This window comes from Rhinatrema bivittatum, chromosome 3 (assembly GCF_901001135.1).
Source record: "Rhinatrema bivittatum chromosome 3, aRhiBiv1.1, whole genome shotgun sequence".
Classification (NCBI taxonomy): domain Eukaryota; kingdom Metazoa; phylum Chordata; class Amphibia; order Gymnophiona; family Rhinatrematidae; genus Rhinatrema; species Rhinatrema bivittatum.
The window spans coordinates 274,688,262-274,712,117 of NC_042617.1; the positions used below are offsets into that span (position 1 = coordinate 274,688,262).

The window sequence follows — 23,856 nt, forward strand, 5'->3', positions numbered from 1 at the left end:
AAGAAACGAGAAAATCCGGGGAAGCACCAGGGACGTACCACGGACCTTACCTCGCAAAAAACCAAGCGCCGCCACTTGAACCCGTAGAGAACTGCACGCCAGACCTTTGGCCAGACCTGCCTGGAGGAACGCCAGAAAGTCGGAAACTGAAGCCGAAGTGGGGTCCACTCCACGCTGCACGCACCATTCCTCAAAGACCACCCAGACACGGACATAAGCTAAAGAAGTCGACTGTTTCCTGGAACGCAGTAACGTAGCCACCACCACATCTGAGTAACCTTTACTCTTCAGGCGCCTCCTCTCAAAAGCCATGCCGTGAGACAGAAGTGATCCGCATCCTCCAAACAGACGGGGCCCTGATGGAGTAGGCCCGCCATTCCTTGGAGCCGAAGGGGTGCCGCTACTGCCAGATGGCCGAGGTCTGCGAACCACGGCCGGCGCGGCCACTCCGGTGCCACCAAGATCACCTTGGCCGGGTGCAACTCTATGCGCCGCAGAATCTTGCCGAACATCGGCCACGGGGGAAACACGTAGAGCAACACATCCGTCAGCCAGGGAAGCACCAACGCATCGACGCCTTCTGCCCCCCGTTCTCGACGTCGACTGTAAAAATCGCGGAGCCTTCGCATTGTGCCACGTGGCCATCAGATCCATGTGGGGCACACCCCACGTTTTGCAAATGAGAAGGAACGCTTCGTCCCCCAGCTCCCACTCTCCGGGATCTAAGCGATGACGGCCGAGAAGATCCGCCTGAACGTTGTCGCCTCCCGCAATGTGAGATGCTGCTATGTTGCTGAGATGCAGCTCCGACAAGGCCATCAAGCACTGAGCCTCCTCCGCCACCTGGGGGCTCCTCGTCCCGCCCTGGCGGTTGATGTATGTCACGGTGGTCGCATTGTCCGACAACACTCGGACTGCCTTTCCCCGCAGCCATGGCAGGAAGGCTTGTAGGGCCAGACGGACCGCTCTGGTCTCTAGGCGATTGATAGACCACTGGGCTCGCGACACTGACCATTGGCCCTGGACCGAGCTCCTTAGGCAGACCACTCCCCAACCGGAGAGGCTGGCATCCGTGGTTACCACTGTCCAATCGGGCACCAGAAGGGAGACTCCAGAAGACAGATGACTGGGATCCAGCCACAAGAGTAGGCTGGACCTCGCGTGTCCCGCTAGAGGAAGCGGTAGGTGGAAGTCCTCGGAGACCGGCTTCCAGCGGGACAGTAAGGAAGACTGTAATGGTCGCAGATGAGCGAACGCCCAAGGAACCAGCGCCAGCGTGGAAGCCATAGACCCTAGGACCGTAAGGTAGTCACAGACTCGCGGTCGGCGGAGAGACAACAAGCGCCGTACTTGAGATTGTAGTTTGCACACCCGGTCGTGCGACAGGAACACCTTGCCCTGTGTCGTGTCGAACACTGCTCCTAGATATTCCAAGGTCTGCGTGGGTGCCAGATGACTTTTGCTGAAGTTGACCACCCATCCCAGGGACTGCAGGAGATGGAGGACCCTGGCCACCGCTAACCGACACTGATCCTCGGACTTTGCCCGAATCAGCCAATCGTCCAGATAAGGATGGACCAGGAGACCTTCTCGGCGCAACTGCGCTGCCACCACAACCATCACCTTCGTGAATGTACGGGGAGCCGTCGCGAGCCCAAAAGGGAGCGCCCGAAACTGGTAATGCCGTCCTAGAATGCAGAACCTGAGGAAGCGTTGGAACGACGGCTGAATGCCTATGTGAAGATACGCCTCCGTGAGATCCAGGGAAGCCAGGAACTCGCCTGGTCGTACTGCGGCGATGACCGACCGAATCGTCTCCATTTTGAAGTGAGGAACGCGAAGGTATCGGTTTACCCCCTTGAGATCCAGGATTGGTCTGGACGTGCCGTCTTTCTTTGGGACGATGAAGTAAATGGAGTAACGGCCCTTGCCGTGTTGGCTGACCGGGACGGGGGAAATGGCTCCCAATGCTTCCAAGCGTCGGATGGTGTCTAGCACCGCCGCCGTCTTCTCGGGGGCCTTGCAGGGCGAGACAAGGAACTTGTCCGCTGGAGTGTGAGCAAAATCTAACGCGTAGCCGTGTTTTATCACGCTGAGAACCCACTGGTCCGACGTTACACCGGCCCATCTCTCGAAAAAAGGACATCAACCGCGCCCCGACGTTGGAAATGGAGTGCTGGGGCTGTAGCGGGAGATGGGCCGACCACCTTTCATTGCGAAGACTTGGCCCCTGTGATCGCCAGGGGTCCCCCTTGTCTTCCGAAGCGCTTCCCCCGAAAGGACTGCTGCTGCCACTGCGGGTTACGGGAGGAAGAAGACCTGTACGCCAGCCCGGACGACCCTTGAGGGGCAACTTCCGGGGACCCCGAAAGCGGGACCTAGCCGAAAAAGAAGACCGCGACCTGGACCGATCCTCGGGCAGCCTGAAAGCCCTGTTTTCCCCCAGGGAAATCATTAAGTCATCTAACTCCTTGCCAAACAGCAACTTACCTTTGAATGGCAGCGCCCCGAGGTGAGCCTTGGAAGAGCCGTGAGCCGCCCAGTTGCGTAGCCACAGGAGTCGGCGTGCTGAAAATGCAGCCGTCATGGATCTCGCCGACGTGCGCAACAGATCGTGGAGCGCATCTGCACCATATGCTATTGCTGCCTCCAAACTATCCGCCTGCGCTGCCTCGTCTGCAGAAAGATCCGCATTGGCCTGTAGAACCTGAGCCCAGCACAAGCTAGCTCGCATAGCGAAATTCGTGCAGATGGCGGCTCGAACTCCCAGCGCGGAAACCTCGAAAATCTTCCTAAGCTGCACTTCCAGCTTCCTGTCCTGAAGATCCTTGAGGGCTGTCGCTCCCGTGACTGGGATAGTGGATCTCTTTGTTACCGCAGAAACCGCCGAATCCATCTTGGGAAGTTTGAGAAGGTCCAGCGCGTCCTCCGGGAGCGGGTAAAGCTTGTCCATGGCTTTGCTGACCTTCAGACCCAATTTTGGGGTGTCCCATTCCCGGAACAGGATGTCTGTGGAAGAAAAATGAAACGGAAAAGCCACTGCCGGACCCGTGAGGCCTAACAGGACCGGATCCATGTTCGCCTCCTGCCGAACAACTACCGGAGGGGCCTCTATTCCCAGCTCCTGGAGAATGGCCGGAATTAAGGGCGGCAGTTCCTCCCTGCGGAAGAGCCGGACCACCTTGGGATCGTCTCGCTCCACTGCCTGTGATCCTTTTCCTGCACCGGACGGAGCGGATCCATCCGCTGCTACTTCGTCGGCCCCCTGTAGGGGCTCTTCAGGGGAATCAGTGTGCGCCCCCATGGAGGAATCTGAGTCCGCCTCCTGTGGGACGCCACGTGGAGGCCTTTTTCCCCTTGGAAGCGCTCGGGGGCACTTCCGCCACCCCCGATGGCCTCTTGGATTTCTTCAGCGGTGGAGCCTTGCAGGATTCCCTCCTGCCGCACTTGCGTTTTTTTTTTTTTTTTTTTTTTAATTTCAGGACTTTGCGCAACAAAAGCGCAAAGTCCTCAGAAAAAGAGCCGGAATCGGAAAAAAAACCTCAGCAGGGCTCCCCGGGTCCCCCGAGGGACCCCCCCACCGCGATTCGTTCAGGGGACAGCGCGGGAGGCAAGGCCGAAGGCCCTGCCGTTTCCCGCGCCATTTCGCGGCCCGTGGCCAAAATGGCCGCCGCTCCAGGACTGAGAAGGAAAAAGCTCCTGGGGCCTCTCCACCGCGCCCCCCCCGCTCGGCGGCAGTCGCGCGGGTCGCAAACGAGCCTCCCGAGACGCCCCGGAAGACCCTTCATCTCCCGGGATGCAGGCAGCACACACACAGGCCCTCGCGCGCCGAGCCGCAGGCCCGGCAAATCGAGCCGCGAGGCATGTCGGCGAAAACGGCGCGAAGAGGGAGAATGGCAGCCAAAAATAATAAAATTCGCGCGAAAAACCTCCCCCCTGTCAGCGGCGCCCCCCCTCCGAGAGCGGCGACGCGAAGAAACAGAGAGCCGGCACAAAAAATAAAAACACACTTTTTTTTTTTTTTTTTTACAAAAACGCCTGTCGCTGTCCGTGGTCCTGGAGCCCTAATCCAGCAGGGGTGAGTGAACCGGGCTCCCCGGTGTCACCCCTGACGCTGCTACTGGGAAAGCCGGGTCCTCGACCCTAGCAGCGGCCTCAACCAGGGGGGGGTAGTCCCCTCAGGACCTCTCAACCCCCCTGGGAGGCAGGGCGGACGGACGTCAGTGACAATTTGGCAAAAAAAACCCAATTAACAACACCGTAGCCTAAACTGGCCTAAAACCAAAAGAAATAACCAACCCTGACGGAGTACCAGAACCAGGGCCGGGAGGAGCTGTGACCGGACCTGCACCATCTACTGGAGACAGAGTAAGACTGAGGGGCTGTGACTGGCACAGGGGCATATATGGCTCCGCCCACAAGTTTTAGTCTGTCTCCATCTACTGGTGCGGAGTCACAACCCAGGTGTCCTGGACTGATCCTGGTACGTACAGGGAACAGGCTTTGATTGTATTATTAATGAATCTTTTGAGAGTGAAGTGGTTATCAATGGTGATGCCGAGGCTGCGTACCTGTTGGTTGGAAGCTGTGGCGGATAGGGGGGTGTTTGAAAGAAGGGGTAGGGGAATGTTTTGAGGGGCAATGTGGATGAGCTCTGTTTTGGCAGTGTTAAGAGCAAGGAAATTGTTTGTCAGGAGAGTGTTAATGAGTGGTAAGGTGGAATTCCAGGTTTCAGTGGCTTTGAGGAGTGTTTCGTGTACTGGTATGAGAATTTGCACATCATCGGCATAGATAAAGTGCGGAAGGCTGAGTTTGGACAGAAGGTTGCACAGGGGAAGGAGATAGATATTGAAGAGGGTGGAGGAGAGGGAGGAGCCTTGTGGAACACCTTGGGTTAGAGGGATAGGTTTATATGTGTGGTTGCCAATTTGGACACTGTATTGTCTGTCCTGTAGGTAGGATTGAAACCATTGGAGATCTGTATCTGTGATGCCAATGTCAGCGAGGTGTGTATTTTGTGGTTGACCGTATCAAATGCAGAGGAAATGTCAAGGAGAATCAGGATGTGTGATAGACCTGTGTCGAGGCTTTTAAGGATGTCGTCAGACAAGGAGACAAGTAGGGTCTCAGTGCTGTGATGTCGCCGGAAGCCATATTGTGAATGTGCGAGTATGTTGTTTTCATCAAGGAATTCAGTTAATTGCCGATTGGGGGGCAGTCCTGCGATAGCCGGCAGGTGTAGTTATTCGGCGTGAAACTGGCGGGGATAAGGAATCTTACCTTTCTCCGCCAGCGATGTGACCACAGCGTCGGCCCTGGTGCCACCCCGACTCCTCCTCTTACGGGGCTGACTCCGCCCCGACTCTGCCCCAAGCTAGCTATCGCACGCGAAAAGGGAGTTTTCATGTGAGAAACGTCCCTTTTCGCGTGCAATAGCGTTAGAGAATGACCCCCTTAGTGTGCTTTTGGGAGCTGTTGATACACGTGCTGCAGGGAAAGTGCTTGAAGGCGTCAGATACCCTATGGGCTAGTTTTGAAAAAATCCCCCGGGCCAATATTTTCCTGCAATCCTCCCCTGAAGATGCATGGGTTGTACTGGATAAGCTGAGGGTAGACCTGCTCCGAGACACACACAATCTCTGCTGGGCATAACTGGAGGGGGCAAGGCATTGCGTATGTGTGGGGAGTTATTACTTGTGGTAAAGTTACCACATCTTTCTTTTTTCCCCAAGAAACGGGTTTACTCACCATCCCGCCTGAGCCAGGAGATCAGAGGACCACGGAGAACATTGACAAACTGAGTCATGCGGTAAGAGCTATGGAGGCAGGGTTAGCGGAGACTAAACCAACCACTCCTCACCTCAACCACTCATCACTGTCTCCCTCTCACCACAAGCATAACCTCTATTACTTTTCCATCACCTCCATGACAGAAACCCCTTAATGGACTCCCTTCACCATGAGGGCAATTCCATCATTCCTTCCTCCCCTCCCCCTTTCCTTCCTCATCATGAGCATATCCCCATCTCCCTTCCTTCCTTACCTTCTCTGGCTCTACAGCCCATCTTTGGCACTTCACCATTAAGAAAAATTACTTTATACCCTACCCAAATATCATTTGTAGATTTTATTCATTGCTTGAAATGTAGTGTATTATTTAAAAATTATTTACAGCCGCTATATCCTCACAATTATAAGTCATGTAGACTAGGGACAGCCACTGCTTATCCCAGATTATGAGCATGGATTGTACTTATTTTTTGAGATCCTGCCAGCTTCTTGTGACCTGGATTGGAGACAGGATCCTGGGGTTGATGGACCTTTGGTTTGACCCAGTACAGCATTTCTTAAGTCTTTCTCCTTCTCGCTCTCTCTCTAAATAAAACATACAGGGGCAGCAGCAGCAATGCCTTTTTGGTTGGGAACCCAAACCAACCGATCTCCACCCCCCACATCCCTCTCCCTCCCTCCCTGCCCCCACATCCTCCCACTCGCTTTCCCCTTGCCTGTCTCTCTGCTTCCACCCTCTTTGTTCTTTGCGTGGGGGAAAGGGAGGTAAGAGATTTTAGGGATCGGTGCTGGGAAGGGAAGAGCCATAAAGAAGAGGGATAAGGAAGAAGGATATTGGAAAAGGGATCTCAGGGAGAAAGGGCAGAGGGAGGAGAAGGAAGCTGGAAGGAGGGGCAGAGAAAGAAGGGGATGGAGGTTCCACCCACAAATCCATTCTCCCAATACAGCTTATTCCCCTCCACGCCTTCCAGTTCCCCTCATTTATTCTTCTGGCGCTTCCTCTGATTTTCTCACCCCCTGCACTGCCCCCCCTCCCCCAATTAGACACCCCATACGATTCCCCTCTCCACACCCACAGCCCCTATGACACCTCCTATACCTTACAAACCATCTCATATCCAATCCCCTATTCCCACCCATCAGCCGGCGCAGCTTTCCCCCCTCCCCATCAGCTGCTGATCTGACGGTAGTTGCAGCAGCTCCTTGGGGCCTTCCTCGTCCCCTGCACATGGGCCATAGTGCTGCACTAACCCACTTTGCCCTACACAGCCATAAGCACGAACACTCGGCCCCCCATGTGCGAAGGGAAGATGAAGGGTCTGAGGATTTGCTGCTGCTGTTAGATTAGTATTGCTCAGATCAGCAGCAGCTGGGCAGGGCAGAAACGCGCTCGCCAACTGCACTGCTGCGTAACTCGGCCCCCCATTACCTGCGGCAGGAAACCGCAGGGCCCTCTCCTCACAGAATCACAGGAGACCCTACTAATTGAGAAACTGCCCTGCCAAAAGTTGGTTAGGCCAGGTTCTGATGTCTATATACACACATATAAATAATTGTAAGGAGATAGCAGCTGAGATTGATTTTTGGTTATGAGAGCTGAGTTCAGCAGAGCTGTTTGCATTTAGAGATGTTTACAAGCAGGGTGGAGCAGCAAAAATGTAATTTTATGCTTTCGTATCAGGATTTGTCCAAGATGAAAGGTGTTAGGCAAAATGGAAGTGTGTTGAGATCCCCAGTGAGGTCCTGGAACTTCCTCTCAGGTCAATCCAGTAAAGTGTGGCCGCGTTTACCCCGCTCCTAACCCGCTTTCCACTCACTTTCCGGCCGCGTTAGCCCTTCCTGCGATCCACAATCCCCATTAACCTACTCTTACCGCGTCCTTAAATCTCCGGGTAACCCCTTCCACACGCGGCATGTATATTACATGTAAATGATCGAATTAGCTATTCCCTACCATCCAGTAACGCGCGCCCCGACTATCGCTTTTTTACCCTGCCGTTTTGCCACGCGTTTAACCTGCTAACTTACCGCCTACCCTTACCCCTGCGTTAGAGGCAGGGGGTAAGGGTAGGCGGTAAACTTTCCCCCAGCCCCCGCTCACCTGCCCTGGCCACGTCCATGGGTGCTGGTCTCCGGGGCAGCCCCAGTCCTCTCCCCTCCTCCCGAAGCAACAAAAGCGAAAAAAATCGAAAAAGCAAAAAAAAAGTTGCAAGAGAGGGGAGAGAGTACGGGCAATCCTACGCTCGGGATTGCCAGTCATGTCCCCCCTCCTCCTGAAGCAAGGCGCGAAAAGCAGCCTTGCTTCAGGAGGAGGGGAGAGAGGACTGGCAGTGTAAAGCGACGAAGCGACTTACTTTTTTTGCAGCCCCCCTCCAGAGACGGACATCAGCGAGGATGACCACGGCTCCCCTGCCTCCAGCTGCTGTGAAGATGGACGCTGCACGGGCGAAAGCGGCCCCTGTTCATGCAATTGGGCCGCTCAAGGTGTGAAGTCACCATGTTTGGCGTCACGGCATGTGACATCACGTCTTGAGCGGCCCAATTGCACGCACAAGGGCCGCTTTCACCCATGCAGGCATCCATCTTCGCTGGGAGGCAGGGGAGCCGCGATCCGTCTCCGCCGATGTCCGTCTCCGGAGGGGGGCTGCAAAAAAAGTAAGTCGCTTCATCGCTTTACACTGCCAGTCCTCTCTCCCCTCCTCCCGGAGCAAGGCTGCTTTTCGCGCCTTGCTCCGGGAGGAGGGGAGAGGGGATTGGCAATCCCGAGCATAGGATTGCCCGTCCTCTCTCCCCTCTCTCTTGCTACTTTTTTTTTTTTTTCGATTTTTTTCCACTTTCGTTGCTTGCTTCGGGAGGAGGGGAGAGAGGGCTGGCAATCCCGAGCGTCGGAGAACTGTCCACTTCCTGGTACCTGTCATTTCAAATGTCATTTGAAATGACAGATACCAGCGTGTCCGTGAAGCGTTAGGCCCGCGCACCCAGGTTACTGTATAGGCGCTGTATAGCGCTCTATACAGTAAAATGGGTTGCACGGGCCTAACGCTTCACGGACGCTTCTTAGACGCAGCTTGCATTTACAAGCTATTTACATACAGGATCGAGCGGTAGGTGAGCTGGACTGTGCGTGCGGCAACCGCGGGTGCGCCGGGCACTAACGCAGCTCTTCCTACCACTCGTTACTGGATTGACCTGTCTGTTAGGAGCAAGGGGAACCTGAAAAGATAATATAGGAGATAACTTCAGCCAGAGGAAGGGGCCAGCCCCACCCTGAAGCACAAAGCCCTGCCCCTACTCAGGGACTGACAGACAATTTAGTTTTAGTATCAGCCAGGATCCTGTCACATTCCTTCACTATAGGCAGGGACAGCGAGCAGGGTGACTGCCCTTAGCCCCTCGCTTACTCCTTCTAGTGAAAAAGAAAGAAGAGGATGCTGGGGCCTGCATTGTGCACACATACACTGAAGGGATTAGCAGGGTGCATGGGGAGGCAGATGCAGCAGCTCACAAGCCAACCCCATCCCACCCTGTCTAGAAGCCAGGCTGACACACTCACATCTGACCCTGGGCACTTCCCGAGGGATGCTCCCTGCCCAGCTTTTCCACCCCTTCCCCTGCATTCCAGTGATAGCAGATGCTACCTGCTGCTCAGAGGGCCCTAAGAATCACCCTATTATTGCTGCCTCGGACTGGTTGCATGTACTGGCCATGCTTGCACTGACTAGCTGCATATGCTGAGCTGATCTCACAGTTCTGCATAAGAGACAGGAGCTAAGGGCTAAGTTTTGACCGGCCTACCCTTGCTACAGTGCTGTTGCTAAAGACGTTGTACTGCTGCTGGATTTCTACAAAAGGCTTTTTCTGTTGAGGTAGATGGGACCTCAGAGCTCCAGCAGGGGATTCTGGCTGCTGGAGGGTGAGGGTGGATGGAGTAGAGTTGCCATCTTATCCACCCCTCACTCTCCAAAAAAAACAAAACAAACAAAAAAAAAAACCTGTTACAGTCAGAGGAGAGGTTATGTGCCTTCACATTCCCCCTTATCCACCCAAAGGCTTTCACTGCCCTTCTCACCTCATTGCTCCCACAGGAAGCCCCTAGGCCTGGGCCTGTATATGGAAGCAACCATAGCATATGCTCAAGTACAGACAAGACTTGGAAAGCTATCCTTCCAAGGATTTCCCACACATGTTTCCTTTCCAAACATGACCACCATGCCTGAGGGTAAGGCAAGGACTATGACAGGAGTGGCCAACTTTGGTCCTCAAGAGCTACAAACAGGCCTGGTTTTCAGGATATCCGCAATGAATATGCATAAGATAGAAATCTATACATTGCTTCCAATATGTTCAAGTGCATCTCATGCACTTGTGGATATCCTGAAAACCAGGCCAGTTTGTGGCTCTTGAAGACCAGAGTTCACCACCCCTGGACTATGGTAACACGATGAAATGACTCACTCATAGCTTGCTGCAGGTGTTGCCACTACCAACAGCTATCCATGTTTCAGGGCCAACATATTAGGGGTGGCTGGAGGCAGGGGAAGGAGTGTCTGCTACTAGGGAGGCAAGCAGGCAGCAGCTTGTTAGCAATTGTGTTACCAGATTAAACATTCTGCTGGTGGCCCTTAAATAAAACCAATTGGACCAGCTAAATACTAGCTACTTTTACCTCCTGGAAACTCTTCTGCCTGTTCACCAGAGGCAGAGGGCACCTGCTGTCATCTCTTCTACCACCCCACCACCTTAATTAGCCATAGCAGGCCATCCGGGGAAGAGAAACTAAGCTATCACGTTAGGATAGCTTAGTTTCTCTTCCCCGGATGGCATTCTCTTAACTTCAACACCCTCTGTTGAGTTAAGAGAATGGAGGCAGGCTGGTGTCAGTACAGAAGCATAATCAAGGTGATATCAGGGAACCTGGTCATCTCTGTCTCCATCTACTGGTTGGCATGCATATCCCATTCGTATGAACTAGCTTGACTGGATGAAGAGGAATAGCTAGTTGGCAACCTTGGGATGAGGTAGGGGGCAGAGGAGTAGGGCAAAAGTACTGGTCTCCTCTGTGTACATAGTAGAGAGATAGCTGAAGTTCAGGAATCTTGGTAGACAGCCTCTGATGCACATAAATTTTGTGTTTGCATAAATAGGAAGAATAAGCCAAACTTTACCTGCTGACCCCTCCATTCTCTCTTCTCTAGGTATCTGAGCTCTCGGAACAGGTGCTCCAAATGCGGGAAGGCCTGCAGACCCTCAGACATGCTGTGCAGCTCTTCCTGGTCTCTCGCAATGCAGCTTCCTGTCTCCATGCTGGGACAGAGTGCCCTTATCCTGCCAGCCAAAGCTCTGCCTCTACACCTCCGCTTCTGCAGCCCCTGCGGGTGGACACAGGGCTCCAGGCCTTTTACCTTCATAGCCCCTGCCTAAACACAGCCTGCAATAGAACTTTAGGTGGGGGCCACCAAACTCCACCTCCATGGCTGTGGGGTCCACCTGCCTCCCAGAGCTCCCCATGGCCACACTGTAAATTATTCTGGAGCCCCTCTACAGGGGCAGATGCAGAGGCAAGCAACAGCAGTCCAGTACTCCCAGGGCCAGCCAACGAATCTCCCCAGGGAGCCCACTCCAGCAATCTGTGTCTCAAGGCTCCAGCTGACAGACCAAAGACAGACCACAGGGCTTCAAATAGCTCAACTGCACTGGACACTCCTGAACTAGAGATGGAAGTTCTAACTTATCAGGACAGTGCAGCAGAAGAGCCCACCCCATGCACAATAGTGTGGTCCTCCGAGGAAGGTACAGGTGTCTGACGAGAAAGGAGAGGAAGATCTGTAGTGATGGCCTTCATTTGGGGGTATTACTGCATGCCTCATTACTGCAGCTCCTGATGCAGGGGCTAGGGGCAGTCCCCAAACTGGATGGGGATGTGGAGTATCCCACAGAAGCAGAAGCCCCCTTCCTGCAAAGGTGCCTTTCCAGGCAGGGAAGATGGGATTAGGAAGGGCTTCTGTAGCACCTTTCGCTTGCACACAGCACCTTAGACGCAGCACCCAGCCACCCGTGGGCAGGGAAGCACCTCAGTTGATGGAACAATGTTGTTATGAAACTAATATATTTTGTTAAACTTATGCATGGGGCTAAAGTTGGTTCTTCTACAGAGTCCAAAGAGAAAAACAGGGATCAGAATTCCCCAGCACTCTGAATTGCTCCAATTTGCAATAAAGTGCTACAGGTCACACCCTTTCCCCTCCACCACCACCGAGAGGGAAGCATAGCTCTGAGCCTGGTCATGCCTGTGGCACCAGAACTCACTGAATTAAGCCGTTATTCTTCCCTGTGGGTAGAACTGGCTCCGACTCCTCATTGTCAGGTATGGTTAAAACTTTGCCTGTATGGCTGCCCTTTGCTAGTGCCTGAAGTGCTCTGGAAACTATGAGCATGGGCTAGAGCCACAGAAGCATGCACAAAGCAGCTACCATGAATTATGCTAAAACCCAAAAGGGGAGATGGTGTGATCCCTTGCTGTTTAGTCTATGCACATTCCCTGGAGATGTACATGTCAGGGGAGGTAATATCTCTGTACTGTGTGACAGAGAAAGCAGGGCTCTGCCAAAATAGCCTCAAGACTCCTACCTGAATAACCACAATGCACTGAGCGCACCAGCCACCACGACACAGGACCAGAAACACAAAAAATAGCCAAGGGGATGTCACCTGTGCCAACAGGCTCTGAGTCCAGTCTGAGGCCCCACAGCAGCAGGAGGCTACAGGCATATCCACCCTGTTCCAGCAATGGGCACTGGCAGAGCATGACAGACAGACAGTAATGCTAACACACAGATAGTGGTGGAAGCAGAGCAGGACAAATGGACGTAGTCCTGGCAATAGCAGCTGGCTACCACTTATGCATGCAGGTTTTACTGTGTTACCAAGTCTTTGAAGTTTTATAGGGTACAAGCTGCACCTGTATTAGGCTAATGAATGTTGGGTCCAAAGAGAAAAGCATGGATCTCAATTGCCCAGCATTGAGACTAGCCACAGCAGTTACAATCTTTAACATCTTGCTGAGCAAACTAGATGGGCCAATTTGGTCTTTATCTGTTGTCATTTACTGGTAAGAGGCAAAGTCTCAGCACTACCACGAGTCCCTTCCTCCAGCCATCTTGCAGTCTTTGCTGACCTCATATAACTGCACCATCTTTACACTTTCTGCTGTTGGTTTTCTTAACAGGGAATGGTACTCGCGATGGCCTAGTACAGCCCTCCCTTTCTACTTTTGAAATCTGGAAGAGCTATATTTGTGTAATGAGAGGAAGGAGCACTTTGAAAAAAAAATAAAGAAAAACTAAAAAGATTCCCTGTTGCATTTGGCAGTTGATTGGGAATGGTTTCTTTAGTGCATGCTAGAGAATCTCAATGCCTGGGAAAGAAGAGTGGGCGGCAGGCCCTTCTCAACACATGCCCTCCTGCTGGCCACCACCCATCTAAACAGGAGTGTGGTGAGGAGGTCGGGAATCCCAGCAGAAAGTACTTTGGCAATGAAACAACAGAGAGAATTAGGCTTATCTGTGGCACTGGCTGCTGCCTCCCACCTAGATCTCAGCTCTGGTGATTAGGGCCTCCCTTCATAATTAGGCTATGAACCTGAAGCTTTGAGATAAGTGCAAAGCTGGCGGGAGGCCTGGCTCTGCTCCAAGCCTGGCTAGTATACCTCTGACATACTGGGTCCAGCCTGGCTTTATGCACCAACTTTTTTACAAGCAATCTGCAAGAGATTTTAGAAGTATGAGGCGGCAGCCCTTGCATAATAAAATCTACAAAGGTTTTTCCCAAATTAAAAAACAAACAAAAAAAACCCTAGCTCCAGTACCTCTTTCAGAGATTATATCCCTTCATTCCTAGCAGAAAGCATTCCACAATTAAAAGATATGAACAAGGCAAAATTATTTTATTGCAAAATTTTACATTTACAAAGGAAACAAACCAAGAGTTTGTTTATTTTTTTGTATAAACTCCTGGAGAAGGTCCCCTGCCACAGCTCAACATTTCTCATGCATGGAAGCCATGACTTGTGTCTACACAGAGGGCCACAGAGGGTGTACAGGGACACAAGGAACTGATGGGGGCAGAACAGGTGAGAAGAGAGGGGACAAACCCATAGCAAATCATTTTATGCTGCACAGAGAGTAACACGTAGTGCACTCATGGAAAGCTGCTTCTTTGCTGAGATTCCCACATGAGAAGAAAACAAGTAGGACCTGTGCCAGCTCCCGCCAGAAAAGCAAAGCCTGGCGCCTCACCTGCTGCTTGTTTGTGCCACAGCGCTGTCCCTGGGGTGTGGAGCAGCCCTTGAGGCAAGGAGCCATGGTTACTAGCTGTCTGTGAGAGCTTCTTGTCCTCAGTCCCACAGGCTAGGGCGCTCGAAGCCCACAAGAGATTATACAGGCCAAAAGCTCTATTCTCACGTCATCTTACCCGCAGATGCTACAGGAACACGCAGAGAAGTTCTCAGGCTCTTTAAGACCTTCCTCCTACCACCAAGATGGAGAAAAAGCTCCCAGCTTTAGATTTCCTCAATGGCTAATTTAGGGGACTGTGGAATGTGCTTCAGATTTATAGAAAGCTGTTTGTGTGATGAGGAGATCAGGAGCAGAGTCAGACTCAAAGAAGGTCTGGTGAAGTTTCCTATAAAATTCAGCAGTGTCCAGTCTTCTGCTGGAAATGTCCCAAATCAAGGATTAGGTGCGAGAGGAAGTGCTGTGCACCGCTGTGGAATATGAAAGGGACCCGCCTTCCAAGCTCTTGCCCCCAAGGGCACATCTTTGTTCCTCCCTTCCACCTCTGCCAAAACCAGGCTTTCCTCTCCCTCTGTCCATCACTGCTGATTAATCTTGGCAGCTTCAGCTTTTATTAGTGCGATGAGATCCTGGTTAATGAGGAACACAAAGCGAAGGCAAGCAATCTGCAACAAATAAAAAGAGGGGGTGACAAGAGGTGAGAGGTTAACATTCAGGGTCACAGCTCATCAATCTGCAACAAGAGGGGGAATGAGGGGGGCCAGGGAGGTCAAGGTCAAGAGATCGCAGACAAGCTTAGAGGTAAGAGGCAATTCACGAAAGAAAGGGCCACGAACAGGACTGTAGTGTCCACACTCACCTCCACCACAGAGTTATTGCTCAGCTTCCATTTGTTGCCGGGTAGCACTGGACGGCCATCAATGTAAAGGGGTCGGCGCCCCTCGTTCACAATGAAGAAATCCCCATTGTTCTTCAGTTTAATGACACCTGTAAGGAGGGAACAGGTGCATGAACGTGGACAGAAGAGCTGGCAAAGTAGGAGTGCATGAACAGAGCCAGATACAGGCAAGGGGCAGGTAGGACCATACAGAGAGGCAAACTGGCACAACAGAGAGAGACAGTACAGTGCGGTACGGCAAGCGGTGGTGACAATAACCAAAGAGGGGAAGGAGGGAGGTACGGGTGTGTGTTATTTATTATAATGTATGGAAGTCTCCACTGTTATGTCATAGCATTTTCAAACAGATGACATACAATTCACTTTCCAATGCTGCTGGACCGCACAACTCAGGTTGCAGGAGCAGGGCTTTATACAGGAGGGGGAGGCAAGCAGGAAAAACTGTATAGCAGGGTCCGAGAGCCAAATTCCATCATTGCTGCTGCTCTCTTCTCTTAACTCATACCCCTCTGCCCCACAGGCTATGGGGGTAGCATGGCCGCCTTTCTACATTGCAGGTTCCTCTCCATGCTCTCCTCCTACTATATATTTATCCCTTCATGTTTCAACTCTTCTCCTCATGCATCTCCTTTTCCTTTAAGCTTTATTATCTACTTCTCTCCCTTTAATAGCTTCATATTCTTACCTTACCCCATACCATTTTTCCAACCATCTTACTATATGATTTCAATATTTTCCCAGCACCAGAGTTAGGATATTGGGTACCACCCTAGGCCAATCTCCCCCAGTACATGCCAGCTCCAGTAAAGTATCCCCCACTGTTTCTCCTGGCTCTCCCTATGTTCTAGCCAATGTTCCTGAACATACCCAAATCAGTCCAGAAAAGTGGGTTGTGTATCCCTACCAGCAGGTGGAATCGGAGAACAATTAGAACTTTGGGCACTGCTACATAACGAGAGTGTCACCTGCAGTCGCTCAGTATTTCTCAGACTCCAGCGGGTGGTACAGATGCACACCTGCAGTTTTTAGTTATATTTTGTATTTAGTTAGTCCGAATTTAATTTTTTGGTTTACAGTCGCTTCCTGAGGTGTTAGGCACCTTCATGGGCCATCCCTCAGTAGAAGCCGGGCGCCCGGGGAATTGGATATTCCTGTCAGGGTTTCGCCTGACAGTTTGGTGTCTGATGACCAGAGACTCCTGGCTACTCTCCACCGTCTCTGCTACAGCTGCTCCCTTGTCTCCTGCAACAGCTTTTCTCTGTGTCTTGGTAAAGTTTAATTAAAAAAAAAAAAAGCAGCTGTTTTCACTGTGGCTGACTGACAGTCTTCAGTGCTGAGGTAAGGAGAGGTGCAGGAGGGACCGGGTCTTTTAAGGCCGGCCAGGGAAGCTGTCAGCAGTGTTCCCCTCAGCTCCCAGGGCTCCGGGTCGTTTTCTTACTTGCCGCTTCCCTGCTGGGGGCCTTGCGATTTCACTATAGAGAGGCTCCTTTCCCGCAGCACGCTGCGCGTGTTTTTTTCTTCTCAGCCGGTAGTCTCTTAGCCTGCAGCACGAAGTTTGTTTTTCTGGTCCTGCCTGACTGAAATTTTCTCCGCGTCGCGGCTCAGAGCGTTTCTTTTTTTTTTTTTATTCGTGCCCTTTTCTATTTCACTTCAGACTATTGGCACGCTGCTGAGGATGGGACCGAAAACAGAATCGCAGGCCTGTCGCGTGTGTGGGTCACGCGGCCAGGCATTAGATGCAGCCTCCTTAGGTGCAGGTTGTTCCTCGGGGTTAGAGAGCTCTTCAGGGCTTCTTGCCTCCTCCCTCGGATTCTCCGCCAGTTCTAGCCCCGGTGAGGGAAGACCTCACTGGGGGAACTGATGATATCACCCCAGCCGACTCTCCAGTGGAGGAGGGGGACACGGAGGGGTTTTCCCCAGAATTTGTCCTCCTTATGCACCAGGCTTTCCTGGCAAGGAAACGCTTGGCGGAAAAGCGGCCTGGTCTCCTGGGGGCAGGCTCGGACCCACCTGAGAAAAGAGTTTGGGGTACAGACCCTCGTCAGCGCCTCTCTGATCAGGCTCACTCCACAGGGGATTTTCCCCAGGGTACGCGAGATTTGATCCCGGGGTCTGGGGCGACGCCGGCTTCTGGGGTAGTAGGGGCGGCAGACCTGGATCCGCAGCCGGATCCGGCTTATGTGGATACTGATGATCCAGATGAGCCCGATGACCTTCCTGCGGAGGGGGATGACCCCAGCGTGGTGTGTTTGTTCAAGAGGGATGAGTTGAGAAACCTTAAGGACCTGGGGAATAAGGGTCTTAAGAAGAGTCTGACAACGAGGGCATCAATCCAGTCATCGACGGCATTAGGGGTCCCACAACATCTTTTCCTCTGACTAAGAAGGTTCGCAAACTAGTGACCCGGGAGTGGGAGACTCCGGATTCTGGCTTGAAGGTGGGCAGAGCTATGGCGAAACTGTACCAGTTATCATCTGATGTTTTGGATTTACTGAAGATTCCAAAGGTGGACGCCGCGGTCTAGGCAGTCACGAAAAAGACCACTATCCCGGTTGCTGGGGCGGGCTGCCCTTAAGGATGTGCAGGACCGCAAGCTGGAGATCCAGTTGAAGCGAGCATTCGAGATTGCCACGCTAAGCCTTCGGGCGGTGGTTTGCGCTAGCCTCATGCAGAGGGCCTGTCTGTGTTGGGTCCAGGAGTCGGCTGCCAGCGCCGGTACAGGTGACAGTGGGGGGCTCTGCAGTCCGCTCGCCTAGAAGCAGGCATCACTTATGTTGCAGATGCTTTGTATGATCTGGTGAGGACCTCGGCGAGAGGTATGGTGTCCTTGGTGTCAGCTCGGCATCTCCTCTGGCTGCGAAATTGGGCGGTGGATTTGTCCTCCAAGTCCCAGCTTTGTAATCTACCCTTTAAGGGCAAGCTCCTGTTTGGGGAGGATCTGGATCACCTAGTAAAGCTGCTTGCCGAATCCAAGGGCAATCGGTTGCCAGAAGATTAAAGATCTTCTAAGAAAGTCTTCCCTCCTCGAGCTAGGTTTCGGGATTCTCGCCGCTTCAGAGCGGGTAGATACTCTGCACCTCCTGCTTCTAAACCTGCTTCGGGGCACCAGCAATCCTTTCGAGAGGGGGGGTGTCGCTGGCCCAGAAGAGATTTGGGACATCTTGGTGCAGGAAGTAATAAAAATCCTCAATGAAGCCACGAGCACCCATTCCATCGTCTAAGCTGTCGGAGGCAGATTATCCAACTTTTACACGGAATGGGCAAGAATTACATCAGGGCCTTAGAAGTGATCAAAGATTGGTATGCACTTGAGTTCTCGCGCCCGGTCCAGGAGGTTTTTGTGGAGTCCCGAGTGGCCTCAAGTATCAAGTGAGAGGTGGTCCAGGTGACTCTACAATGACTTCGAGCTCAAAGTTCTTGTCCCAGTTCCGGAGGCTCAACAGGAACGAGGTCAGTACTCGGTGTACCTTGTGGTCCCCAAGAAGGAGAGCACGTTCAGGTTCCTCGCTTTCATATGGAAACCCTGAGGGCAGTGATGGCTGCGGTTCGAAAAGGGGAGTTTCTCACTTCTCTGGACCTCACGGAGGCGTATTTACACATTCCGATCCAGCTGAAATCACCAGAGGTTTCTGCGGTTTAAGGTCTTGGGATGAGACTTCCAATTTCGAGCCCTCCCATTTGGTCTCACAACAGCTCCTCGCATGTTCACCAAGGTGATGGTGGTGGTGGCAGCCTTCCTTCGTCAGGAGGGAATCTTGGTCCACCCATACCTGGACGACTGGTTGATTCGCGCGAAGTCCCGGAAGGACTGTGAGCGATCAGTGTACATGGTGATGTTCACATTGCAATCCCTAGGTTGGGTAATCAATGTGCAGAAGAGACACTTGGAACCCACTCAGAAGTTGATTTATCTCGGAGCACAATTCAATACATTGCTGGGCAAAGTGTTTCTAGCGGTGGACCAAATAGGGAAGTTGCAGGAACAAATACATTCCCACAGTATGGCATCATCTTCAGGTCCTGGGCTCCATGGCTTCAACCTTGGACTTGGTTCCTTGGGCATTCGCTCACTTAAGACCTTTACAGTGTGCGCTTTTGTCTCGCTGGAGCCTGGTGTCTGAGCAATTCTATCTACCAATGCCTCTATTTCCAGAATCCAGAGCCAGTCTGTCATGGTGGCTGTTCTGGACAATCTGGAACAGGGGGTGGATTTGGACAATTCGAATTGGCTGATAATCTCCACCGATGCCAGCCTCTCAGGTTGGGGGGGGTGGTGTGTGCAGACAGGTCCGCCCAAGGGCTCTGGTCAGCAATGGAAAGATCCTGGTCCATAAACCGGCTCGAGACCAGGGCTGTACGTCTGGCCCTGCGGGCTTTTCTTCCCTGGATCCAGGGCAGAATCGTGCGAGTCTTCTTGGACAATGCGACAACGGTGGTGTACATCAACTGGCAAGGCAGGCCTCGAAGTCCCACCATAGCACTGGAGGCATGTCTTCTGTTCACCTGGGCGGCGCGCCATCTCGAGGGCATTGCCGCATCCCATGTCGCGGGAGTAGAGAATGTGCAAGACAATTATCTCAGTCGTCAGCAACTAGACCCAGGGAAATGGGAACTCTCTCTCGAGGCATGGAATCTCATTTGCGCCAGATGGGGGAACTCCTCAGCTGGATCTGATGGCAACGCAGGCGAACGCAAAAACAGTTCGTTTTTTCAGCCGTCGCCGAGAACAGGGCTCAGTGGGCATAGACGCTCGTGTGTCCTTGGCCCACGGGGATTCTGCTGTATGCCTTCCCGCCTTGGCCCCTCATAGGTTGGCTTCCCCGTCGCATAGAGCGGCACCCGGGAAGAGTGATTCTGGTGGCGCCAGAGTGGCCACGTCGTCCGAGGTTCGCGGATCTGGTACGCTTGGCTCTAGAAGGTCCACTTCAGCTGGCACATCTAACGCATCTGCTCTGTCAGGGGAAAATATTTTCGGATCGGGAGGATCGCTTCTCTCTCGCGGCTTGGCTTTTGAGAGGCAATGTTTATGCTTGAGGGGTTATTCAGAACAAGTCATTTCCACCCTCCTACAGGTGAGACGTCCAGCCACCTCTATGGCCTATGTGAGAGTTTGGAAGCTTTTTGAGACGTGGTGTCATCAGCGTTCCTGTGATCCTTTAGAGGTGCATGTTCCTCAGGTGCTTGACTTTCTGCAACAGGGCCTCGCTAAGGGCTTGGCGTTCAATTCCCTTCGTGTACAAGTTGCAGCTCTAGGTGCCTTGCAGGGAAACGTTGATGGCTGTTCACTGGTAGCGCATCCGGATATTGCTCGGTTTCTTAAGGGGGTCAAACATTTGCGCCCTCCCATCCGTTCGGTGTGTCCGGATTGGAGTTTGAATTTAGTCCTACGAGTTCTATGTGGCGCTCCTTTCGAGCCTCTTCGTGGAGTTTCCCTGAAAGATCTGACTTTGAAAACTGTGTTTTTGGTGGCCATTTGCTCGGCCCATTGGATCTCAGAGTTGCAGGCGCTGTCTTGTCGGGATCCTTTTCTTTGGATTTACGATGACCGGGTATCATTATGTACGGTTCTGCCCTTTGTCCCTAAGGTGGTTTCAGCCTTTCACGTCAAACTGTGGAGCTTCCAGGGTTCCCTAATTGGTCCTGGGAGTCTTCTCAGAACAGAGACCTTCATCTTTTGGATGCGCGGCACGCCTTATTGAGTTATCTGGAGGTTACCAATGACTTCAGACGTTCTGATCATTTGTTCGTTCTCTTTGGTGGCCCAAAGAAGAGGGACAAAGCATCAAAGGCAATCATATCTTGGTAGATTAAGGAAGCCATTTGCGTGGCATACATAGCCCGAGGACGTCAGGTGCCTTTGGGTCTCAGAGCTCATTCCACTAGGGCTCAGGCTACCTCCTGGGCAGAGTGTCAGTTACTGTCGCCTCAGGAGATCTGTAGGGCAGCGGTGTGGTCATCTATTCACACTTTTATAAAACATTACCAATTGGACGTTAAGGCTTCTGATGAACCGTCCTTTGGGGAGAGGAGTGTGCTTCGTGCGGGTCTTTCGGGTTCCCGCCCAGTGTAGGGTGGCTTGGGTACATCCCACTTTTCTGGACTGATCTGGGTATGTTCGGGAAATGAAAATTAGTTCTTACCTACTAATTTTCGTTCCTGTAATACCACAGATCAGTCCAGAGGCCCACCCCTTTCTTCAGATACCGAAAGACTGTCTTGGTCAGAACCTGCTTAAGTTTTTTATTGTTGAAATTCCTTTTTTGCAGACATGATTCATGGAGCAGTTTTTAGCAGTTTGGTCTGGTTTTTGCCAGCAACGAAGTGGTAGTCTGGAAATTTGGTTGGGTGCTACCCTTCGTTATTTAGTTCTGTTAGCATGGGCTTGGTTACAGGTCAATACTGAGTGACTGCAGGTGGCACTCATTATGTAGCAGTGCCCAAAGTTCTAATTGTTCTGACTCCACCTGCTGGTAGGGATACACAACCTACTTTTCTGGACTGATCTGTGGTATTACAGGAACAAAAATTAGCAGGTAAGAACCAATTTTCATGTCTCTCTTCCGACAGGGTGTGGGCATGCCCAGAGTCCCAGCAGCAAGATTTACAAGCTCTGGGGCAGGGCAGAGCCCAGGGGCTGCAACAAACACCCTCCTCTGGAGCTGGGTGGCCCTTCTCCTCCACAAGGGCACTTGGCTTTTCTCTCTCCCAAGATGCTGGGTGCTGAGTCATTGCCATCCAGCCAGCATGAGCTGGGACAAATGGTAGCTGTTGACGAACACATCCAGCAGGAAGGCAACCAAAATCACACCACACCCTCCCTCAATGCCCTCAGCATCTCTATGCTCAGGCTGCCCCCTGGTCAAGCCACTGCCACTGGGGGGGTGGGGCGAGGATGGGACAGAGGCTGCCATTATTGTTCCTCTGAGATCCTGCCACCTACTACTTCTGCTGCCCCTGCTCTCATTCTCTCACTCCTTCAGCCTATGTCCTCACAAAGCCTGCTGCTACTATCTTGCAATGGGAAGGAAATAGTGCTGCTGGGGCTGGCAGAGTAATTAATTGCTAGGGGCTGGGAGATGCCCTGTGCCCAGGAGAAAAAGAACTCCAGAGAGAAGGGAGTGGAAGGGACAAATGAGTTCCAGAGCCTGAGAGCAAAGGGAGGGAGAGAGAGGCCCAGAACGTGTAAAGAGACAGGGAGACTGCCAGCAATGCTATTGTCACCCCCTAAAATGTGCTGCTCTAAAATGACTACTGAGTTTGGCTAGTGCTTCCAGCAGCCTTGTATTCACCTAAGATTAGGTTGCCAACTTTTCCATAGACCAGGACTGGACACTTGAAGGCTGAGGGGTGGGGTGGGGGAATGGTACCCCCCTCATTTGCATACATTTTAGATCCTGCCTGTGAACTGCTTAAACAGTGTATCTATGTATCTGCAGAGCCACTGGGAGCTGAGGGCTGTGCTGTGCACCATCTCCTCTCTCTTTGCTGTCCAATCACAGCATGGGAAAGGAGGCAGGGATACAGCACAGCTCTCCTCCAACAGGCTCCGATCTGCCTCTCTCTTCATCTAAGTGGCTATGGGAAAAAGGAGGAGCCACCAGCAAAACTGGACATTTAGCATCCGGTCAAAACTTCAGACTGGACACAGTACAGAATGCCTGAAAACCTGGCTGTCTGGTCCAAAGCTGGACAGTTGGCAACCCTACATAAGATCTTCTGATTCAGCTGAATCCATATTATCCCTGTCTTTCTTCCTTTTCTTCTCTTCCCTACCCCCATCACCACAGTGCAGGCTATCACCTTGATTTTAATTCCTATGTTCTGCTTCCTCTCAGATGTTAATAAAATGGCAAAAGGGGTGTGAGTTTATCTTTTTTTACAATTTCCTTTTGTTCATACTTCGCCCTTGCCCACCCTCCCCATAGTCTTTGTGACCTCGCTGGTTTAACTCTTCTCCAGCACAGTCCTTTCCCTTAACCCTTCCCAATCTTCCATGTTCATTGCTAATGCTGCTGCTATCTTAGTCAACACTGCAGTGGACCTCTCACTTGCTTGTTTTCATCCCTCTTTATTTCATTAAGTTACTACATGCTTAACATTAAAAAAAGCAAAAAAAAAAAAAAAAACAAAACCACACACTATTCCTCTATTGCTTTTAGTCGCACCCAAGTCTTCGAGCATGGATTGATTCCTCCTTCAGCTACCTAATTCCAAATCAAATTGGAAAAAAAAAAAAAACCACCCTTTCCTAGCAGGATATATTTGAATTCGTTGAAGGTGTGAATAAGCATGTGGATAAAAGTGTGCCCAAAGACAGAGGATTTGGATTTCCAGAAAGCATTTGATAAAAGTCCCTCATGAAAGACGCCTCAGAAAATTAAAGAGCTGTGGGATAGGAGGTGCTGTCTTACGGCGCATTGAGAATTAAAAAGCAGCTGAATCAGCACAAGTTTGAAACTTGTGAACAGTAGCAGCTACTGTACATTCATGCATCTTTCATATACATTTATATATTCATGGGGCATCTAGTGTGGTAGATGAAATTTAAAGTACAAAAACAATGCATACAGAAAAAATAATCCTAACTACAGTTATATAATGCTGGGCTCATATTGGGAGTCACCATTCAAGAAAGGGACCTTGAAATCCTCAGCTCAGTGTGCAGAGGTGGTCAAAACAGCAAATAGAATGTTAGCGATTATTTGAAAAGGCATGGAGAATAAAAGGGAAAACTGGTTCTTATCTGTTAATGTTTGCGCCTAGAGACCCACAGATTAGTCCAGATGCATGGGGTTTTTTTTCCCCTACCAGTAGATGGAGACAGAAGAAAACCTTTCAGTGTGCCACCTGCAGTTGCCCAATACCCAGGCTAGAAAA

The 23,856-nt window shown here is 51.8% G+C and overlaps 2 protein-coding genes across 2 annotated transcripts in view; one reads left to right on the plus strand and one right to left on the minus strand.

Moving 5' to 3' along the window:
• Positions 1-13,097, plus strand: part of KCNH3 (potassium voltage-gated channel subfamily H member 3) — an 83,642-nt gene extending 70,545 nt beyond the window's left edge. Inside the window, exons 14-15 of the mRNA XM_029594681.1 lie at positions 5,733-5,809; positions 10,986-13,097. Of these exons, the coding sequence (XP_029450541.1) occupies positions 5,733-5,809; positions 10,986-11,594 (686 nt within the window). The 3' untranslated portion in view covers positions 11,595-13,097. The remainder of the gene's footprint in view (positions 1-5,732; positions 5,810-10,985) is intronic.
• A 616-nt stretch (positions 13,098-13,713) lies between these two features.
• The window catches only part of MCRS1 (microspherule protein 1), a 119,465-nt gene continuing 109,322 nt past the window's right edge, over positions 13,714-23,856 (minus strand). The window contains 2 exon segments of the mRNA XM_029594682.1: positions 13,714-14,746; positions 14,941-15,068. Coding sequence (XP_029450542.1) covers positions 14,660-14,746; positions 14,941-15,068 — 215 coding nt within the window. The 3' untranslated portion in view covers positions 13,714-14,659.